Source organism: Puntigrus tetrazona, chromosome 21 (assembly GCF_018831695.1).
Source record: "Puntigrus tetrazona isolate hp1 chromosome 21, ASM1883169v1, whole genome shotgun sequence".
Taxonomy (NCBI): Eukaryota; Metazoa; Chordata; class Actinopteri; order Cypriniformes; family Cyprinidae; genus Puntigrus; species Puntigrus tetrazona.
The window spans coordinates 9,906,227-9,929,481 of NC_056719.1; the positions used below are offsets into that span (position 1 = coordinate 9,906,227).

The 23,255-nt window shown below is 38.0% G+C and overlaps 2 protein-coding genes and 1 long non-coding RNA gene across 6 annotated transcripts in view; 1 reads left to right on the forward strand and 2 right to left on the reverse strand.

Annotated features, from left to right (window-relative positions):
* Window positions 1–1,312: 1,312 nt before the first annotated feature.
* Window positions 1,313–13,141, reverse strand: trarg1a (trafficking regulator of GLUT4 (SLC2A4) 1a). Its single transcript, XM_043221992.1, has 3 exons — window positions 11,614–13,141; window positions 3,831–3,957; window positions 1,313–3,076 (listed from the first exon to the last, which is right to left on the reverse strand). The coding sequence occupies exons 1-3, from the start codon at window positions 11,995–11,997 to the stop codon at window positions 3,066–3,068; spliced, it is 522 nt and encodes a 173-aa protein (XP_043077927.1). The 5' UTR covers window positions 11,998–13,141; the 3' UTR covers window positions 1,313–3,065.
* Window positions 3,952–15,466, forward strand: LOC122326823. Its single transcript, XR_006247513.1, has 3 exons — window positions 3,952–4,089; window positions 5,299–5,327; window positions 15,331–15,466. It is a non-coding gene; the product is annotated as an uncharacterized LOC122326823 (long non-coding RNA).
* Window positions 13,277–23,255, reverse strand: part of aipl1 (aryl hydrocarbon receptor interacting protein-like 1) — a 28,943-nt gene continuing 18,964 nt past the window's right edge. For 2 of the 4 annotated variants that reach the window (XM_043221989.1, XM_043221988.1), the window contains 7 exons: window positions 20,720–20,790; window positions 17,791–20,030; window positions 17,263–17,442; window positions 15,985–16,173; window positions 15,283–15,459; window positions 14,346–14,487; window positions 13,277–14,121 (listed from right to left, as the gene is read on the reverse strand). In XM_043221989.1, the coding sequence (XP_043077924.1) occupies window positions 13,439–14,121; window positions 14,346–14,487; window positions 15,283–15,459; window positions 15,985–16,173; window positions 17,263–17,442; window positions 17,791–17,886 (1,467 nt within the window). In that variant the 5' untranslated portion in view covers window positions 17,887–20,030; window positions 20,720–20,790 and the 3' untranslated portion in view covers window positions 13,277–13,438. Of the gene's footprint in view, window positions 14,122–14,345; window positions 14,488–15,282; window positions 15,460–15,984; window positions 16,174–17,262; window positions 17,443–17,790; window positions 20,031–20,719; window positions 20,791–21,071; window positions 23,018–23,255 lie in introns of all 4 variants that reach the window. The other 2 variants (XM_043221987.1, XM_043221985.1) reach the window with 2 other exon arrangements.

Here is a 23,255-nt window from a genome sequence, read left to right on the forward strand (position 1 = left end):
TCTGTCACCATTGTGCCCTTGAGCAAGTCATTTGACCAGAAGTTATTCCAGGGCAACTGTAGTGACAATCCCAACACATTTCCCAACTAAACTATAAAGAGGACATTGATTTATTGTTATGTGTGTTACTACATGTTACTACACGTACTACAGTACTTGTTTAAATTATATTAACCACATTTCAAGCCACACGAGAGGAATATGGAAATGTCACCCAGTGCATGCAAAACCTAACTAGATGACTGTAGTCTGGTGCATTGGAAATAAAGGTGATTTATTCAACCTTTTGACTTCAACGACTCCTGCTGTCAACAACAGTAGGCCCTTCAAAGACTCTTAAAGTTTTCTAGTTGACTAACTTATAAAATATTTTAGAGCGTGGCATGAATATTCATAAAAATGTATTTGAACTATAAAAAAGCTCAAGGAGATTTTAATTTACATGACTTTCCAGCTGTTGAAATTAGGCTGATGTTTAAGACCATGTGTTTTTAAAGAAAAACTATTTGATAGAATAAAATGAAATATCTTGTTTTATCAAGTATTTGTTTGATCTTGGTCTAAGTCATTTTAAGTTGAGTTTGCCTCTGGTTAAGAACCATTGTTTTACTTCACACATATCTATGTCAGGGTTCTCTGTTGGTCAGTGATATGTTGCATTTTTGAGACTGTGATTGAAAATCCAGTGCAGAATTACATGAATATGTATATCCTGTGTGTAAACGGACATGCAAAGATGCTGTGCAATTCATTATATTTCAAAAGATTGCATTTTTTTAAATGTCTAGTGGTCAACTTAATTTCATTTCAAATAATTAAGCTCATTGGATTCAGCTGACAAAATCTCCACACTTTTTAATTATTGTTTCTTGTCCTTGCAAATAAAACCATGTGGGATTGTGATGCTAGATGACTAATAATGGCACTTTAGTCTCATTTAAGAAGGTGGCTAGATTTGCGAGTACTTAAACACTTTGTGTCACTGTGAGCAAGAGAAGGCTGTTAGTGCTGAGTGCTGAAGTGAGGCTGGGCAGAGGGCCATACTTAGAGATCAGAGAACCAGGGAAGTGCAAAATCAGCCAGTAGATCTTGTGCCATTTCCTTAGCCATGCATTATTTACAACAGCAATAGTCAGTAGCATGAAAAATGAAGCGTGTGTATATGTGCTTTGGGCAGGAAGGCTTCGGAAGCTGTTGTCTAGCTGTGTTTCTTTGTGTAGTATCCTTAACATTTTGCTTTTTGCTAATGCAATAATTTCCTTGCTTATGTTTCTCTGCTATGCGCCCTACACAATCAATAACTGCAAGCAAATTGTGGACCATGCATGTTAATGTTTATTTCACACTTGCAAAGGTACACGGTAACCTAACATAGAAAAACAGATATACAAGTGAAACAAGAATGCAAATTTGTACATAATAAATCACAGTATTAAGACACACAGCAGCATTTTTGCATCTCATTCATATTGGCATAATGGGTTTTATGAACAACACAGTAACATAATCGCTTCTAGTGAACAAAAGAATTATGAGAAGCACAAAACAGTACATTATACAGCATAATGCCTGTAAAGGAAACAGTCATCTTAGGTGTTTAGGTACTAACAGTCTATTTTTAGGCGATTTATCCATGAAAGTATACTTTTAGGATACAAAAGTGAAAATATTGATAAAGTAAGTGATAAAGTGCATTGGATTCTATGACAGGGCAGTAAAATACTTAATTCAGTATGAATGAAGCTTGTCAATAGACATTTCCTTTTAACCTTCGCTTGGTCTAACTAGCCAGAGAAGTGCTGTTATGTCACTGTGCCTCTGATTGTGTAATGTTGTCGTTTTAATATCAGCAGATCGAGGAATTAGCATTCACTGAGACGCAATAAACACTGTGAGACGTGTCAAAGCAAAGTCCCTTACACGCAAGCTCATTCTGGGTGAAGATTAAAAAAAAAAAGTTTTGTCCACCCACGGCATGCCTAAATATTTCTATGAATATGTTGATATATATATATATCTCATATTAATAAGGGATAAATCGAGAGATTTATGACAGGGAACTGGCATTCTGTCCTGGAAGGAACCCTGGGCAAAGATGAATAGTCCTGTGATTTGTTTAGCATACTGATATAAAGGTCTTGGCACAGAATGGTGCTGGCCGTTGCATGCCTCTAGATGAATGTCCATGCTCCAGCAGTTTTTGTAAGGATAGAGAGCGCTGGCATGCGTAACATTTCAGTCTTACCTCTCTGAGAGAATCTATGCTAGCATGGGACATGTAGTGGAGCAGAGCTCTCCATGAATGAACATTGTGCCACTGAAAGAATATAGCATTTGATACACTGGACATTGATGTACATTCCCTTCTTTAAATACCCACTACTCTTACAGGTAAAAAACACAGTAGTGAAAAATGCTGACAGTTGTTCACATACAGGATCAGGCATGCTTCTGGTCATTTTGGTCATTTTTTTTTAAATAATCAAAACATACAAAATAAATAAACAGAAATGAAATGTCCAACCCCGATGACCGTTTCTGTTGCGTCTTGACAAGGATTTTATCTAACAGACTTGTCATCCCTAGTTCATTCCCGTCACTTAAACTCCACATATAAATCTTTTTATAAAACATACATTATTAGTTACGTTGCAAATATTTCTGTGCATAATTTTCAAATGCAAGATCAACCAGGAGTAATATAAGGTTAAAATGCAGCTTGCCGGGCATAGACCATCTTTGAGAAAGAAAAGGAAAAAAAAGTCCCCTTGTCCTCTGTGTCATCCTCAGACGAGTTCTTGCCACAACAGCAATGTTTCTCATTTACATAATGCAAGCCATTACTGTTCTTTTTAACATATGGGAGTTTTTTTCTCTGAGCATGCTAACCTACTGCATGCATTTTTGATATTTAATCAGATCTTATTTTGCTGCTACAGTCTTCGTTTCTTTTATCTTATGTGGGATTACTGTTAAGAGAAAGATCTTATTTTAATTACATGGGTGAGGTTTTTATTTTGTTTGCAGTAGTGCTGTAGATGGGTTTCTTGTTCTTACTATGCCTCCTATCCAGTTACTGAGGATAGAGCAGAAAAAAAGAGCAGATGAATCATAACAGCAACACTTGAGAATAGAAATACATGCTTATTAGATACAGTATTTATTATCAGCTATAGTATGTAAACCACTCCATTGTTTGTGGCCCAGAATTTTTTTGCATCTTTCTAAGTTCATTAAGGTTTTTTTCCTTTAAGAAATTAAATTAAATTGAAGAAAGACCGATACATTGTTACAAAATATTTTTCAAATAAATGTTGTTCTTTTAAAGGTCCTATTCATGAAGAAAAAATCAAAGTATCACAGTTTTTAGGAAAAATTTTATGGTACTTTTTCCAATGATACTAATAATTTTTTAGCAGCAAATCAGCATGTTACATTACAGCAACAAGTCACACCACATTAAAGAACATCATTTATTATTTGAATTTCATGATAAAGTAGGCATAATTTGAAAAGTTAAGACTAAAAAAACACACACTAACACTAAAAATTATTCATTTTGACTACAAATATTGAAGCGGCACATCTACACTGTTAAAAAAATTAGCTGTTTCAACTTTAAATAATTTGTTGCCCCACTAACTTTAGTCAACTAAAACGTTCCAGTCGTCACTTAAATTAAAATTAAGTTAAATTTTAAACTTAAAACAGCAAGTTGACTAAACTAATAATTTTAAGTTGAAACAACTTTTCGGAACAGTTTCTTTTTTGCAGTTTACATTGTTTAATAGTGGCTAGATGATAAAATAAATGCTTGTAATGCGACATACCTGCAACGACCACATAGATTATGATGCTAAGGAGGCCCACGATGATGGCCACACAGCTAAGCAGGCGAGCCAAGCGTCCCAGGCGTCTTGCCCCATCAACATCCCCCTGCTGTAGACTGTTTCTGGACTGTAACAAGAAAAAACGAGTGCGTCACAATTCTCCTTACAGATATATGCGGTTTGATATGTTATAATAGGCTGTGTGTTCTTTTTCAGGTTTCAGGTTGAAATTCAGCATGCTAGGAAGAAAAGGTCAGAGGTGAGTCTGTGAATAGTTCAAGTGATTTGGATACAGGATGAGAGGAACTGATAAGCGTGTTTCCTTATTAGTGCAGCCCTATGCCACAGCCACCCATTAGATGGTCAGTGTACCCCAGGGAGAGCCTCTCCAGTAGACTGCATTAAAGAAATCAATACCAAGCAATAGATTGTGCAGGAAAAAGCCTCTGACACAGTGGCCAACCAATCTCCCCACACTCAAATGCTAATTCCATTCTCCATCTTGTCGGCGTGGTTTTTCGTCTTGCGATGTGACGTAATCTCATTATCATAAAAGAAAGTCCAGAGCCTTGGGAGCGATGCCGCTGTCCAAGGTGCTGAATGGACTTTGATCAGCTTCCCGAAGCAGCAAGTAGAACTTCAGTAGCAAGTCAGTTGTATTTAATCTGGACGGTACGATTCCCAAAAGCATTTCTGTCTAAGCAGGGTGTACTGTAGAGAGTATAAGCTTCAGAACTTGTGCTACTGACAAAGACTAAGCTTTGTTTTTTAAGTAGACATCATGGCGATTTTCCAAGTTGGTATGATTCTTTATGTCTGCAGCATACTTTGGTTAAAACTTCTTAATGGTGGTATAAAACGACCATTTTTTTTACCCTGTCAAAAACAGCGAGCCATTTCAGTGCTCACCACCATCCTCTGTGACTGTCGAGAGAAAATTAAGGCTCTTGTGTTCTCTTTTAAATCCAATTACCAAACACAAGATTTCTTACAAGATCAGTACAGCTGCTTGAGCATGAAGAAAATGACAGACGGCATGTAACTGGCTGAAGGCAGAAATATGCATATTCTATACAATCAGTCAGCAGTTGTGGGAGGCGCCTGAGCATTCATATTAATGTTTATTTTATACTTTTTTTTAAATTCAGTTTTTCTTATTGTAGTACATTGAGGTATAATAAATGAACAATATATATATATAGCTGAAATAAAATAATTTTAAGGGTTTTTTTAGGATTGTGTGTGTGTGTGTGTGTGTGTGTATGTATATATATATATATATATATATATATATATATAATTTTTTTTTTTTTATTTCTAGACAGTCAAGATTAATCATATATGATACCGTATAAATTTTATTATTTTGAAGAATTTCAATTAAATTTTCTACACTTCATGTTTTGTTAATAATGGCGAACTGATGAGCTAACATTTCTTTTTTTCTTTTTTTTTATCACCATGATAGGCAGTGGACCTGAATTTACCTGTCAAGCTGTAAGTTATCATTTTGAATAACTAACTATAGCTGATGCATGATATAATCTATTGTCATCTATAATAAGACGTGATAATTTTTTAACAGTCTTCACACATTTATGTCAATATTGTCACGCTTAGTTCAGCACCTTCGGGCTTGACAGCTCCTGTAATGATCTGCTACTATGTTTATAGTAGTAGTTTATAGTAGTGTGGTGTTGCCAAAAGAAAATTCAAAATTCTGTTACTATTTAATCACCCCCATGTTGTTTCAAACCTGTATGACTGACTTATTTCTGTGTAACATAAGAAAAACAATTCCGTCCATATAATGTAAGTCTCCATTGTTGTGTGCTTCCCGACATACTTCAAATTACTGTATCTTCTTTTATGTTAAACGGTAGAAAGCATTGCTTGGATCAACAACTGATGCACTATCCATTTATGATGATCTTTGTCAAGTTGAGAAAAGAAAATTATCTAAATATACAAAAAAAAAAAAACACTTGCAATAGAAAAAAGGAAAACGTAATGTGTCTCAGAAATCCTTAAACAAACAGTACTAAACAGCGGGAAGTTGCCTTCACGTTCATCGCATTCATACGCAATGAATGTACACCAAAGTCTGAAAGGATGACTGTGGAACCATTATACTCTTAATCATGTCTTCAGCGTTCACTTAGAGCGTTCGGAAGGACAATAGCAGATAGGATTACAGCTCTATCAAACTGGTTGTGTTGGAGAAACTGAAGAGCTTTCCCCATCACACACACACACACACACACACACACTCTTCCCTCGCCCACAGGGACTCTCTGCTTCCTCAATGTCACGCTGCAGTTTACCTGTTGCCTTGAGAGCCACAGTATTCAGTTCTGCTCATACCCCTTCCAGAATCTCAACGTTTCATCCAATACTGACAAAGCTTGTAAAACAAATAGCATTTTATAATTAGACATAACAGAAAATATTCAAATAAAATATGTATAGCACTGCGCAATAGTTTGGCTATGTCTTTTTGTATGTTTTTGAGTATTTTTTTATGCTCTACAAGGCTCATTTATTTGATATTCCTGTGATAGTAAAGCTGAATTTTCAACAGCCATTATTTCAGTCTTCTGTGTCCCATGATCCTTCAGAAATCATTCCAATACATTGATGTTATGCGCAAGAAACGGCAATCAATATCATTTATGTGTAAGAGAAGTTCATATTTCTGTGGATTATCTGATTTCTCATTTTTTGATCCGTTTAATGCATCCCTCATAAATAAAAGCATAAAAAACTATTTCCCCCGAACTTAGGTAAGGTAGTAAATATGCATACAGAAATGACAGTATTTTAATATTCCCTCCTTGCGCGTCAAGACTCGGTGTTGATGGCAACTGCGGGACTCGTGCAATAGTGACATTTAAGATCCTTGTCTTGTTGAAATATACTGCAGTATCTGTTTCGCGTACGTATAAAATCATAGAGCGCTTTTAAGGCAGGACCTGCCCATCGTCTCTCGGTTCAAATACTGCAGACCGGCTCTGACATCCTAGCAGGGGTATAATATGTGGCTGGAGCAGCACAACGTTATTGATTCCCACGTCTAATCACTGCGAAAAGCCGTATCAGCGCTTTCAATCAGAGTCTTTTGAAGATACCGTGTAGTAAAATGCCACCTGCCCTTCTTGCGTTTCAATCTCTTTCGTTTAGCGTGATGACAGTGCAGTTCGTGTCGTGATGCAGCCCCGCAAATGGCTTCTGGCTCTTTGTGTTTTGAGACGCATTTTGCCTGACTGCGGTTTGGAGAATGCTCAGAAACGCCAGTGGGTCGTAATGGGCTGCGTGCGGCTTTTTCGAGTAGAGGAGGGGTGTGTCCCGTGACACGGCAAATGGAAAACACTGATTCCCCAGGAGCTTTGGCCTCTAATATATTTCTCTTGAACTGAAAAGTCTTTGGCAATTCTTCTGGGCAGATTCGATGACCCCCTTTTCTCTTCACTCTCTCCCTTTCATTGTATGTCACATAAACACACAAGGACGCTCCCCTCCCCCTCTCGACGCGTCCTGCTGCAGCCTGGGAGTGAACGGGAGCTCTTAGCTTTCCCTCACAAGCTCGAGCCATTAATTATAAACAGGCATGCCAGAGGCTAGGGAGGAATGACTGTATAAAAAAAAAAAAAAAAACTGCACAATGGTGCACAGCGAAGTCCAAAATAAATTTATTTTCATCACAAAAGCAAAACTATGATTTTGTAAACTGTATTATACGCATTATTTTTTATATATATATTTGTATAAAACTGCAAATATATTAATAGGCACTTCATTTAAATTTAGATTAGCTTTGGCAATAAACTTATGATCTCCTTTAAAAGAACAGCCTACCCAAAAATGAAAGGTTTGCCATCGTTTACTCAAGTTGTTCCAAACCTGTATGAGTTTCTTTCTACTGTTGAATGTGATATTATAAACCATTGACTTCCATACTACAAGGGGAACAAAATACCATTGAAGTCAGTGGCTACCAGCAACTGTTTGTTTGCATTCTTCAAAACATTTTTGGTAAAACTTTAGTTTTGAAGTTAATGTTTTAAAACGCAAATAATTTAATATCATTAAAAAAAATCACTTTAATGTATTTCTTAAATATATATTGCACATTAAAAGTTTTGATTTCTAAACTCACATGTAGCATTTATAACAATAGCTTTTTTTCTTTTTCCTGTTTTTTAGTTTTAATGTATATTTAAGACCTATTTTTGATCACCTTTTTTCAATTTTTACTAGACTGAATCTTGTGTGAAATGCAAGTGCATTAATATAGATCCAAATAATGAACATTAAGAATGTACAGTGAAATTTTATCAGTCAATCTGAATTAACTTTGCCATATATTTTTTCAGTTTTCTTTTTAGTTTTTTTTTTTAAATGCACATTTATATAGCTTGTTTATATTTATTTGTCTCCAGACTCTGCAGCTCATGAAAAGCACGCTTTTGTTGTCAGTGCATGAGCAGGTGCGCTGGAAACACGATCTCACCGGCTGTTTGCTTTCATAATGTAATGTTTCACTCAGCATTGTGAGAACGTGATGACACCATATTACAGTATGGTGCTTGTTTGAGAGACACGCAACAAGCTGTTTAATGCATCAATATTTTCCATAGCTATTCTATATGAGCTTTTTGTAAAGCAGGAGAGGCAGAAAATGGCAGCCCATCGCAGTCTCAAATTCCTGTTACAGAAACAAAGCCATTCAGCATCTCTGCTTGCCATATTTCACCGGCAGAAGCTGCAGCGTATGCAGTAACTGCTTTACTGGTCCTCCCACCGCACTGAGATTGGCCAATAAAATCCTCCCCGCCTCCCCGTGCCAAACCAAATGACTCCTTTCAGTTTACCACAATATCTTATTTGCCACTGTACTGCCTCTGTAAGCCCATTGATTTCAGAGTTCCTGATGCATGCCTAAACTACATAGCCTTGCTACGATGTTGTCGGTTACAATTGCTTTCTAGATCTCAGCTGAGAACTGTTTCAACGTCTGTTGAAATGATCCCATAATGGGAATTTTCATGTAGCTTTTCATCACAAATACAACCTATTTCTGTAGCGTCCTGTTCTTGTTGTTTTAGACTTCCTCTTGTAACCAGTGGAGGCCACTAAAGTTGCATCCAAAATGGCGCACTACACACTGTGTGTTTATGTACTATGTACTCAACTGTGTGGTATATGAGTTATTATTGTTTATTATAAAGATTATTTTGTCTTTTTTGTGTTTTAATACCCTAACCCTAAACAAGAATATTTAATATTTACATGTGGTGCACTCAGTAAACTTTATCAAACAGTATATATAACTAGTGCGGTCAAACAATAAATTTTTTTGTTTATATAGATATATACGTGCGTGTGTATATATACATGTATTTTTTTATATTACTGTGTGTATTTCTGTATACACGATAAATAAACACAGCACATGTACATATATTATGTAATCAAAAACCTATTTTGGATGCGATTAATCACGATAACAAGACTTTGTGTCTCACTCTTCTAAGTGGCTTGTTGTTTTGTAGCTGTTTTAGATGTAAATAAACTTTATAATAAAAAAGTATGAAAAATCCGAACTTTATACAGCCTATTTGCAATATGCAAGTGTTACTTCTACATTTTTTTTTTATTTAGCATTATTTTGAATGCATTTCTAGTTTAAGCCTCAAGAGTTACGACATTTTTCATTTTTTCTGACCGAAAAGGTTACGAATTATGATGCGGAGGGGTCCTTACAGCAGGTTCGAAAGCTAAATTGATCGCTCTTGGCCTCTGTTGTATAGTCAGGTGCGGTTTCAGCTGTCATTGCTGACATGGATAAAGGGGATATTTGTATTTGTGTGGACGAACGAGGCTGGGAGACACTATTTGCATGAGTGTGGTCAGTAGTGCAGGTGTTTGGTAGCTTTCAATACAGCCTCAAAAACTCGACCTGGATCGGGTTTGTGAGGAGCATCAAGGACTCTTAATTATTCAATCTGTCTTGACACATAGGCTCCGTGAAGGGCATCGAGTGGGATGGCTTTTGATAGGGGCACAGCGGGGATCATTCTGTGATCTGTACTGTAAATCTATATGGGATTTTGATCTTTACAAGAAACCGGAGCACGTTTGTGTGGTGCCTTTCCACTGATGAGAATTTAATGCTCTAATTTGTGTTTCTCCAGTAGTGCATGTCCCACTGAAACACTTGCAAGTTGTAATGAGCACCGAGCACACAATGGTTTAAAATTCACTTAAGGCTGAATTTGACTGTGTCTTATTAAATTTACTGAAATGATGTGTTTAAAAGCTGCTCTCCTGTGACTCGGCTGGAAAGTCTCATTTGTATCCTGCTGAGGTTGTGCGCTGCTGAAGATGAAAAAGTGAACAAAAGCACTCGTCTCTGATTAGAAAAACAGTGCATACTGTTATCTGCTAACAAGGGTATCCTTTCAAGAGGGAAAAGAAAAAATAAGAAATGCCAACATCTATAAAACGCATTCACATGCCTTGTCCTGTCTTGTCCATCTTCATTATATACAGATAAACGGTACCACACCCGATATATATGTGCACTTTTACTCTATGAACCTCTAAGTTATGTGGAAGGAGATAAAGATTAATTGGTATGTTTTTTGGGGGGGATAAATTTATATAAGTTTCTATTGCCTTGGCAGCCTCACCTGTCTGAACCAAAAGGACGTTCAAAAATAACAATTAGGCTTGCTTTCATTTTCTTGCTTTTCAAGAACACTTTGCACCATATTTATGCTTCCTAATTTACTGTTTTGCTCCACAGTCCCTAGAGTTTGTGCTGTGTGGGTGCTTGATGCGCGATGGAAGTAGTCTGCACCAATTTTCTGGCGAATAGCTCCCCAGCACGCAGTCAGGTCCATTTACCGCGAGCATATGCAGGGCTGTAAATCACACCTGTCAGTGGATTTGTGCTCTGCTCTCTCAATGCAGCTCCTGTGCTTTTGCATATGATTTGCATGAGTATGGCAAGTCATTTTAGCAATTACTCTCGCTAGGAAACTAGTGCTATTAAAAATTAAAAAAAATGTATTTCATTGTTTTTTAAAGTCAACAAGTAACCCAGCTGTTAGTGACTAGTATTATACACAGTATCGATATGGTGACTACTACTGTTTGCATTTTTACTGTACTAATTCATTGCTACCTTGCTTATTCGCTTCCTCCGATTGTCATCGGTTAAGAAGGCATCGAATTCTATGGTGGTCTGTGATTTAGATATCAACATAGTATTTTAAGACACTATGTTTTAAGACACTCACTAGCTATGATAGCTTTTTACCGTATATAAATTACTTGTTTTAATCATTAAATTAAAAAATGCTACTAATAACAGATAGATAGAACAGAAATACAATGCACACTAGTCTAGTATAAAGTATAAAGTAGATTATACTAAGAAAATGGTTTGCTCAATAGTTAAATTAGTACTGAATAAATGACAGAATCTAATGAATTGTTGTCTGTAAATTTAAAAGAAGATAGCGTATAGTGATTACAAACTTTCTAGTTGATTTAACTTTAAAGTACTAGCTATTGGTAGTTTTTAAGGAATACCCGTAAGCAGCTTGCCATACAACAGATAGACAGTGTTTATGGACACAAAAGAGGTTTGTGTTGGACTTTAAGATAAATTTCGTGCCATACAGAAACATTTACCATGCAATGTGGGACTGATGGTCTGGATTAGGAAACAACACCCAGACTTGAATTATTTCAATTTTAACTTAGTGAAACTCACCATAATTGAATAGACCAACGCAACGATGCTTAGTGGCCACACGGGACAAAAGCAGGAAAAAATGACCAGTATGAGATAGTCTTTGGGTTTCTGCTGCTCTTGGGCGGCATTGCCGGTCGATGAAGTGCGGCTCAGGCTGACTCTGGACGGGGAGAGAGGAGCCGAGCCGAGCTGCCCCGCTGATCCGGATCTCAGCGGCAGACTGTGGCCGTTCTGATCCCCGTCGAGAGCCTTGTCGGCCCCGACACTGACCGTGAAGGAGCTGGAGGTCTTCACCCCGGTGGGCTCGGTGGTCACGAGGAGTTTCTCCGTCTCGGCTGGTTGCGTTCCGCCGCTCTCCCCCAGATTCGATTTCGCAAACTCCGTATCTGTGTTTATTGCCATTGTGGAAATCCAAAGTTAATGTTTATGAAAGGAAAAAAAAAACACTCCTTTTTGCGAATGTGAAATATAATCAAAGTTGTCGGGCGATGCTAATTTCCCATTGTTTACGATTTAGTTTTACACCTTAAAATAACGCGTTTGATTTTATTTATAAGGGTAAAATGACTTTCAGCATCGAATGAATAAGTCCGGATTTTTTTTTTTAGCGATTTTTCAACTAATTAAAACAAGTCAAAGAGGCGTTGTGACTTTATCCTCCCATGTCGATATGGTCATCCTCTCTGTGTGATCGTGTTTAATGGATTCAGTTCCGCTCAGTTCAATCCAGATCGGAAGACAATCTTCTCTGCCCACACACTCAACTAAACCACAGAGACGCGACTCCTCTGGACTTCAGCGTTTCCTCGGCGGCATTACCCAAACGTCTTAAAGGGCGTTGGAAAAACAGTTTCCCGTGTAAAAATGAAAAAGCAGGTGCCTTTGTGATATTGCCGCAGAAGAACAGAAGGTTAAAGTAGTTGCACAGCGGCAGTAAGTGCAGTGATGTTCCTCTCTCACTTCCTCTGCATCAATGATGGAGGTACGCTGGTCCTGCAGGACTTTCTATGTAATACTCCCATTTTTCTTCCCCTGGGGATGCTGCAATACCTCCCTGTGTGTTTGCTCGCCTTTTAAAACATTCTATAAACAAGCATCGCTCGCGCTTATTTTCTTTATATCTGGTTATTGCCGATTAGTAAGAGGTTGAAGTGTTTAGATTGAGCATACGCTGAGGAAGAGAACGTAGTTTATGTATTTTGCGGAATAAAATGTTTGGAAAAAGTACGTGAGACTCAAGCACCTATACTGTATGTTTTTTAATTAAAATGTATTATTAATTTTCTTTAGTCTATCTAGCGGATGGTGTTTAAATTTCTATGTGTCCCTCTCCCTCAACGGCAGGTATGGTTACATGAGGACGCTGTAGACAGAATCGCGAGGGAATCCCTTTATAATAATATCTTATGATGCAATGACATTGATTCAGACTGTTCCTGAACACATATCATTGTAAGCTGATTCATAAACCTCAGGGTATAAATCAATTCGGTGATTGCATAGGTGTATTAGGGTTTCCCAAACTGGGCTCATGAATTGATTAAAGTCTGAGATGCAATGCACAAAAATAGCAGTAAAATTTGGCAAATAAGATGAGTTTTTATATGTATGATGTTTTGAGATTTTATCAAATGCTGCAGATTAATTAAATATGATTCGGTTATCCACCACAACATAGCAATTAATTGAGTACTATTTTATTGGATGATCTGGCAAAGCTACAGTCACAATATGTTAAATTTTACATTATAATGTAGAATGAAGAGAAGCAACAAAGCATTTCAGAAGTAAAATTCAAAAGGGTTCAACTTTACCCCACATCTAATATTTTTATGATTAAGACTCATTGAGTGGTGTTTTCTGGTGTCATTTCAGATGGAGTAATTTGTTCTAAAGATACAAGATCTGGGTCTGCTTGTTCTGGATAGGTTGGCTCTGGAGTATGTTCTGGTGATGTTTCTTCAGAAGCTAATTGCTCCAGAAATGTTTGTGCTGCTTCTAATTGTTCAGGAGTAGCTTCTTCTGGTGTAGATTGTTCTGGAGTCACATTCTGAGTAGTTGATTGTTCTGGTATCTCATGATCAAAACTTGATAGATCAGTAGATGTTTCTTCTTGTGAAACAACTTCTTGTGTAACTTCCTGTGCTGAAGTTATTTTCTCAGGAGATGTTTGTGTTGAATTATTTTGTTCTTCACCCGTTTGCTCTACCGGTGCTTCCCCTGGACTCTGTTTTTCTTTAGATGTTTCTTGTTCTGGAGATGTTTGCTCTGGAATCTCTTGATCTGGATTCTCCAGCTCAAGAGACTCTTGCTCTCTCGCCATTTTTGTGAACATGCCCTTGTACTTCAGTCTGTCCTCTTCATTTTTTAACTCCATTCTCATTTTGAGAACCGCAAGGTCTTTCTTGATTGTCTTTTTCATGCCTGGGTCCAGATCCAGGACTCTCATGAAATCATCTCTGGCCTCAACTTCATTCCACACCTCCATGTGAGCTTTTCCACGCAGATAGAAGGCTTTCATTGCCCCTGCAGATACAGAGAATGCTGTCAACTGGTGCATTTCACTTCAGGATTTCACCAATTACAGTACATAAAGACCCAACAATCTCCAAATGTTCAGTTAAAACCAAGCTCTGACCAACAGATGACAACAGGTGTAACACAATGATCTCACAAAACCAGACAAACTTCTGTTGTCATTTGTTATTGTGTGTAATTGGTTGGAGAACCGATGATTTTCTGTTACTCGCCAGGGTGCTGGTTGACGATGTCGGTTGTGTGTTCGATGACCTCATAGTACTCCTCCATGCGCAGCAGACACTGACAGTAGTTTAAAGTGAGCGTGTTGGCCATCTTCTCCAGTCTCAGCCAAGGAGCTTCCCATGCCTTTTCCTGAAGAAACAGACATTTGATTTCAATTAAATGAGACATGTCATACTTGAGTAAAGGGATTGTTCACCCCAAAATGAAAACATTGATTACTTGTCGTTCCAAACTTGTAAGACCTTTGTTCATCTTTGTGAACACAAATTAATATTCTTGATGAAATCCAAGAGCTCTCTGACCCTCCCATAGACAGCAACACAACTGACATGGTTACACTTTATATTAGGTGGCCTTAACTACTATGTACTTATATCAAAAAATAATTGTGCTCACATTATAATGCAAAACACTTTTGGTATACAGATAAGGTTAGGGACAGGTTTGATGGTACGTGTATGTTTAAGAATGGGTTTAGGTGTAAGGAATGGGATCAACAGTGTATTTTAATTGTTAACAGATGTAATTACATATAGGTATTTTTGTTTTTTAAAATATCAATACAATGTAAAAACGTGTATGTACACAATAAGTGCACGGTAAGGGGATGATAGTTAACGCCACCTAATATAAACAGGGACCACTGACACATTTAATGCCCAGAAATGTAGTAAGAATATAATTAAAATAATCAAGTAGCGGTTAGGTTTTTTTTGTGCACATACTTTTCCTCTTATGTGTCGGTCTACAACACACATTCATGGCAGTAGAATTTACATTTTTAGGTGAGCTATCCCTTTAATATTACAATAGTGGGAATGTTGTTCAATCCTTTCATGAGCAAAATAATCAAAAGATATTTTTCTCAGAATACAGTCATTTTTAAACTAATGAATGTATGCAAAATGGGTGTATTTTTTTTACCTTTGTCTGCACGTTCTTGATACACATAATGGCTTCCTTATATTTCAGGGTGGCGTCCTCGTATCGGCCCTGTTTGAAGAGCTTGTTCCCTTGACCGTGGAGCACAGGTACCGCTTTCAATCTCTCTTCATCATTCAGAGCCCAGGACTCTCTGTCATACTCACTGGGCTGCTGTACCTAAAACCGTTATTGATTATTGCAGTAAGTTTCACACATATAATTAATTTCCAGTTAATACCGCAGCCGAAACAGACATTAAATGATCCCCTAACTCCACCTAGTGGGCATTTTGTCTACTGCTCCTGTGAATTAAACCCCATAGTCAGCAGCAGTTAATAATAATGTATTTCAATAAATATCATATTGAAGATACACACATAAAAGGTTACGGCTGGTGCACATCTAAATTATATTGTTAAAAAAGACAAAGTCCCAGGCACCGCTGTAGCTTGCAAAGAATAATTCAATTCGAAGTGTATTAGTTAGCACTGCAGCATTTCGATCTTTCTAAATTCCTGACGAAGGTCTTTAGGCTAAAACCTTGCAGTGATAATAAATATCGAGCCGTCTTTGCAAGCTAAAGCAGTGTGTGAGACTTGCTCTTCGCGTAAAGTAAAAGTAGAAGTAAAATCCATAATAAATATGAAAGTATGCTTAGGCAAAATTAAGCACGTTTTTTTCAATGTGCCTGAAAAGCCAGACCTTGAGAAGTTCCATTACAAAGTAAAGAGGCTGCGGTTCTTTCTGAAGCTCATCTAGATCATCGTAGCCCAGGCTGTGGTAGGCGAACATGTTGGCCATGCCGCAGGTATGAATGTGCCAGTCCACTGGATCTTTCCCTGCTGCGATACGTCGCAGACTCTTCGCCACTATTGGATACATGCCGGTGTGCTGAGGAAAGAACATAAAATACTTATTAACACTAATGCTTATTTCTAATCCCTAAAATAAGTCATTTTTCAGGGTAAGAGTTACTGAAATATTTCCATTTCCAACTGATATTTTACAAAGCCATGGCACTTTTCCAAAGCTTAAAAGTGTGTTTATGTGACTGATGTGTCCGTGACTGTGTTTGTATTAATGATCCTGGTATTTCCTATAATGCTGTAGAGACTGTATCTCAGATGCCGGAGCTGGGATGGCAGCTGTATATGATGATTACACCGTGTGGAACAGTCTCAGATTAATCCTATTTTGCAAGGATTTAAGCTTTCCATCAGGCTAATGTATGACATTCTGTAGCTCACCGTGGTTTTCCACAACTTTGTGCTTGTAGCGTACCGTAAAGTGACTGAGTGAAATGTCAATCAACGCGTCTCATCTGAACGGGTCATGATATCAGTTCACAATTTGGCCTTCGCTCGAAGTTGAGGTGTGGATCATGCTTTTGGGCTCAGGAATATGTTTTAAAAATAACATACCAAAAAATTGCCATAGGGGCTTTTGCAAAGGTACGCAAAATAGAGTTAAATACAGTCAAACAAATGCTACTCTTTTGAGCATTCTGTTTATCGCGAAATGTTTTGCACAAAAATATGAAGCAGCTGTTTTCTACATCGATGATAATAATAATAAATGTTCCATGAGCACCAAATCAGCCTACTGGAATGATTTCTGCTGAAACGTCAGCTTTGTCATCACAGAAATAAATGATATTTTAACACATATTAAAAATGTTAAAATATAGCTCATTAATTTAAATTGTAATACTATTTTACAATATTACTGGTTTTACTGTACTGCCCCGGTGAGCATTAAAGACTCCATTAGAGACCCCAAGCTTTTGAATGGCTAGGTAGATCTGTGATATATTGATAACCTTAACACCATTGAAAACACAAAAGATAATGGCTTTTAAATTACAATTTAACTGAATTTGTAATAATAATTTGTTATTATTATTACGTCCATTTACTTTAAACCCAGTTCAATATCCGATAAGTCTGGAAGGTAGTGTATTGAAAGTCACGTTATACTTACAATGACGTCACACCAGAACTCGGCCACCTCCCCTATGTGCATGGACATGAGCAGAGTCTCCCAAACATCCAGTTTAAACATGTTCCCGATCACCAGTTCCATGGGCATACCTGCCTTCTTGCTGTCGTCTATCACAGTGCGCTCATCATTGCAGAGCTGAGTGCGGAAATGGAACGTCACCTGCAGGGAACACGGAAGAGTTAGAAAGCTTTATCCCCAAATTGTGTTATTTTGAATTAAATCTGCTGTTATATTAACAACAACAACAACAACAAAGATGCTCAGCACTAAAAATGATTTAAAGCTGCACACTCCCTACAAATGACGTAGTCAAGAAACTGTGTCTACTCCAGAATTGATTATATAATCCCATAAAAACAACCTATTACGTGTTTCATGAAAAAAATAAGTGATCCGTAGATTCATTTCAACAATGAAATGACTCACATCCTGGAACAGTTTCTACTGCTACAAATGCAATGACACTCCTGCTATATATGCGTATAAAATATGACCGTGAAGCTGTACCTTAGTTCCTGTGACAAGTTTGGGCTTCTCACCGGCCCCTCCATACAAGATGCTTTTCTTGATCCCTTCAACACCCAGCATCATGGTGTCCTCCATAATGTCTGATATATTTGTGTTGGAAGTGTGTTTGTGTGACTGAAGAGGTGTAAAGACTGACTGGATCTGGATTAAGAAGGCCTGGATAACAGGATTAGGCCCAGCAGCCCCACCTTCTCATCCACAGAAGGGCTTTCCTCAGCATTTTCACCTTACATCCACAACCAGAAGAGCCCAGAACGTTCTGGACGAAGCTTCTTTCTTAACGTTCTTTCTTTCAGCCGCCTTCTGTCTACAGAAACGCTGAAAGAAAGGATAGAGCCGGGTATGGACTCAACGACCTCATCACACACATGTGGCCGACAGCTGGATCGCAAAGAGCATATTGCAGCACTGCCGGTGCCGAGCTCCTGCCGAGACAAAAGTTTGGAACAACCCATCTGCATTATGCCATTTTGTAGGACTGTCCTGGATTAGACAGTAAATTAAATGCAATTATGGTTTTTACAAGCCATGTCTGAACATTGTGTACCGGCCAATCGCATATCTGAACCCCTATTAGAATCTGCAATATTAGTAAGAAGTGGATTCGCTGGACAAATCAATCAGCATGGGATCCAACCATCAAAAGTGTAAAAACACATTTTGTGATAACCCCAGCATGGTTATCTGAGCATATCAAGAGCATATACACACACACACACACATATATATATATATATATATATATATATATATACATAAAAATTAATTGTACATTTCCTGTAACAATAACAGAATATACTGAAGTTTAGGTGCCAGAAGTCACATGGTCAATGCTGTCTGTTTTTTTGGATGCTTTTATATGTCTATTTAAAAGCTGTGTATTGCCCTCTGCTGGCCACAATGTGGACTTTGCAATCTTAATTAGGCTCTTAATTAAGGACTCTCCTCAAATTCAGTTTTTTTTTAAATAAAGAATAAGTAAAAAATCATGTGTTGTACAGTAGCTAAACTAGCTTATAACATTTTGCAGAAGTAATACTGAAGGTTTCTAAATCAAATGGGCTTGCAGAAGTATGATGTACACTTTTGTTTAGTTTTTTTGATCAGTAAATATTATAACAGTATTATTGTCAAATACATTGATATCACATATATTTTCATATTTTTATTTATTTATTTCTGTGATGGCAAAGCAGAATTTTCCAACAGCCATTATTCCAGTCTTCAGTGTCACATGATCCTTCAGAAATCATTTAAGTACTGATTTGGCGCAGAAGAAACATCATGTTAAAACAGTAGTACTGTTTTTTTTGTTTTATAACTTTTTTTTATAATTCTGATACTTTTTTCAGGATTATGTAATGAATAGAAAGTTCCAAAGAACATCTTTTTTTAATTTTGTAAATGTAAGTTTTTGTGAAATATTTTGTTGTCACTTTTAATCAATGTAATGAATCCTTTTTCAACAGTTCAACATGTCCATTGCTAGACATGTCTGAGGCTCATTCTGAATGCTCTTCATAGTCAAAGATGAAAAATGTAAACTTCTCCTTTTAAAAGTTTTCCAAAAAGCTGAATTATAAGCATGTTGCCATGGGTACAGGTCAGAATCGAACATAAAAGCATTACTGTGTTGTTTGTTTTCCTGAAAGTGGAGCTCAAAAAAACTGATTAAAAATATTAATGACTAATATTACACAGTTTCTCTGTTAATGACAAGGTTAAATCATTTATCTTTTCTGGTGTTTGATGCTTAGTGACATTTGGAGTTACCCACATTGCTTTTTGATTTAGAAAATATGACATAATGTGGAAGTTTACCTCATACAAGGAATATCACATCAATCTTTTTTTTTTTTGCTAAAAAGCTGTAATTTATTTCCAGAGCTGGTTGAAATTTAAATGTAAAAAGTAACTTTCGTTGAAGAGCAACAACGTTTCTGTTAAAAAATTCTCCTTGCTAAGATGAGTTGTCGAGCTCTTCGTGGCTGTTTGGTGAACGCTGCAGTGGAGCGGCTGCAGTGCGATGGCTGTAAGTGGGTCTGATCTGTGCAGCTCTGTGATTGCTCACCTGCCACAGACGCAGAAGGACATTAATGATGCTGTAAGTGAGGTTTGGTGTCAGAGTGAGTCATGGAGACTGCGTCAGTTCACCCACGCATGCTGCGTTGTGCGTCTGTAGCCACGTGGAGAGCAGCATGTGCGCCATCAAATCCATTCTATGAACAAAATGAAAATCTGAATATTGAAAATGTATCAGCAACCCGCTCATGTAATGTGACACTCACTGCTGGGCTCAGAATTAAGCCGTGATCCTGTATTCATAAAAAGATGAGGAGGGCAACCAGGAACAGACAGGTGACTGGTCTGTTGGCGTTAATCCATGGTGATGTGTGTGTGTGTGTGTGTGTGTGTGTGTGTGCCTTGTCATAATCTGACACATTATGCTGACCTGACACTACATGAAACTGTAGGAAACATCCTGTGTTAGGAGAGGAAGTGGTATCTGAGACGCCATTCCCCTTCAGGGAGCCCATTTTCTGTGGCCTTTTCACACATCCTGTGCACTGCTTTCAGCCGACAGGACACGTGTGTTAGGAACTCTTCAGTCACCCATGCTTTACTGATTCAAAGGAGCCCTGACAAGCTCACCGTACACTTATCTGTGCTGGAGTGTTCATGTGTGTGTGTGCTGATAGATAGATAGATAGATAGATAGATAGATAGAACGATAGATAGAACTGTAGATAGAACGGTAGATAGATAGATAGATAGATAGATAGATAGATAGATAGATAGATAGATAGATAGATAGATAGATAGATAGATAGATAGATAGATAGATAGATAGATAGATAGATAGATAGATAGATAGATAGACTCATGCAGTGAGGAGTGTGTGTAATACCTGTAAGCTCCAGCAGGAGGGTGTCTGTTTGTTCCACCTCGTTGTTCTAAGTTGATCAAAGCTGCCTGGACCTGTAAAACAGACACACCTGTAACACTGAACACTGCTCTGTTCCTCATAAATATTCTGCAGTCAGCAGCACTATCCAAGACACCGGTGTGGCTTTCCAAAGTGTCTTTAAAATGTGTCAGTCATCTATCAATCAGGATCACATTATCCAAAAATAAAGGCCTATATCTAAAGATGAAGGTGGTAGTAGCCAAAAGCCACCACGATTATCTTACCTAACCCTAACCCTGACTCTAAACCTAACCAAAATAAGAGTGACTGGAGAATTACTGGGATCACAAACCTGATCTGTGACTATAGCACCCTTGAGCAACTCACTTAACCCCAGAATGTCTCTCTAATGAGTATGCCACCTGTCACCAAACAGTAACTTAAAAGTCATTTTTATGCGATCATATATACAAGAAAACCTGATACGACGGTAATCTGAGTTCTCCTGACAGGAAAATGAATTCAGAGTTGACAGTGTCATGTTGGCCTTTGGGATCCAGGGCAACGAGTGGCCCGATATCTCCCCGCTGGAGCCTCATGTACCTCCCCTCGACCTTTAGATACATACCACCGCGCATAGCAGGCAGTACAAAGGGCACATGAGCGCACACTCTCACACTGAGTGCCTGCTGACACAGCCACCTACCCACCATCATGTGGGAAGAGCTATTCTATAAGCTCCGTCACTCAGGGAGACCAGCTGACCGGGATATTCTGGGATGGCAGGTCCAGCTCTCAACTCTAAATGCTCTTTAACCTCTTCGGACTTTAGAGACCTGCAGATCTATGACTGGCAGTACGGACACTCCACGGGCCAAAGCATTATCGCTAAAGAGTTTGGCCATAATACTCTCTAAGCATGGCATTAATTAACACACAGACAGGTCACCCTCATCTGCGCTGCCAAAACACCCACAGTGATCTGTGCACAGGTGTCATTTTTTGCATTGAGATCCTTGTATGCATTTTTCACACAAATTACATGTGGGTGATTTGCAGTTAACTGCGAAAATTACGTGATGTGGACTGTCTGTGAGCAAGAGCAAAACCTAAACAAATAAAGTAGACTTTGGGCTTGTTATATTACAGTTTTATTTGTTTAAATATGCTGTTGGATAGATTTTGGTCTTTGGTCTGACTTAAAAATTTAAAGAGAGCCCAAAAAGCAATACAAATTAAATAAAAAAAAAAAGTAAGATGTTAGTCAAAATGTAAACAGCTTTAAAGCAATAGTTCATCCAAAAATGAAATTTACCCAGTATTTTACTCGTATTTGTGTAAAATACCTAGGATAGCTTTGGGGTGAGTAAAATATGGGGTAATTTTCATTTTTGGGTGAACTATATCTTTAAAGCTTTTTAATTGTTGACTTAGATCTTACTAAGATGTGACTTTATTGTTAAGTTCTATCTTCACAGGCTATGAAGGATGCAGCCTCTGAAACTGGAACACTAAGATAAGATTTCTCTGAACTGTTGAACACATACAAACTCCTTTTTGGCAAATTCCTTTATGGTAAAATGATGCTGTTGTGGCACATGTAATACTGGATAAACTAAGATACTGCATTTTGTTAAGCACCGGATAGAACAATAGAATCTTCCTTATTTACAATAAAATATAGCCTACTGTTTAAATAATTCCACTGTCCTTGTAAAAAAAAAAAAAGATTGTTTCAGATCACATTGCTTTCCTGCTTTTATTTTCAATGAAACCAAAGCCATGGACTGCATGGTGCTATTGCAACGTAATGCCAATGTTTTGCAAAGTGTACTTCAGTTAAAACCAGCAGTAGCATCTTTGAAGCCCTCTTAAGATGCTGGATTCAAGAGAGCACGCCAGCAAATCTTCTTCACATAAATCTCATTTAATGTGTCCGGCCTCAAAACCTGAACATTGTAACCTCGCAGACATTCCATCATAAACCCCACCTCACCGACACACGCCGCTCGCCAAGGCCTTTGACATTTAGTCACATGAGTGACGCAGCTGTCGTTGAACGTGCTGCTAGTGTGACGCTGGAGAAGCAGGTCTCTCGGGGTAGCGCGCAGTGTGTGGCGTTCTGGGGTCCCGCAGGTCTCTTGGGGGGTGGGAGTCAGAGCCAGACACGTGTTGGGAAGCCAGAGACCGCAGGGCTAAGCCAAAGCTGGGATGCATTATCACATTCCTCCATGCAGAGAGCCAGAGCAAAAGGTCCACTAAACAGTCCGCTCGCAAGAATGCGGGGCAGCAGGGAAGCTGTGGAAAAACACAACATCTTCTGTGTTTATGTAGAAATGTTGCTGAGGAATTTGAGTCAACACATCTACAACACATTAGTTCCATCTTAAGACTGAATGAAAAACAAATAGGTGGACAACTCAGTTTTAATGATGTAATATCAAATTCAACCCCATTGTTGCTCAACCACATAATGAGGGTGTGGCAAAAATCCATGTTCTTGGGAATAATCTGAGGTCAGGAATAGGATTAGTGC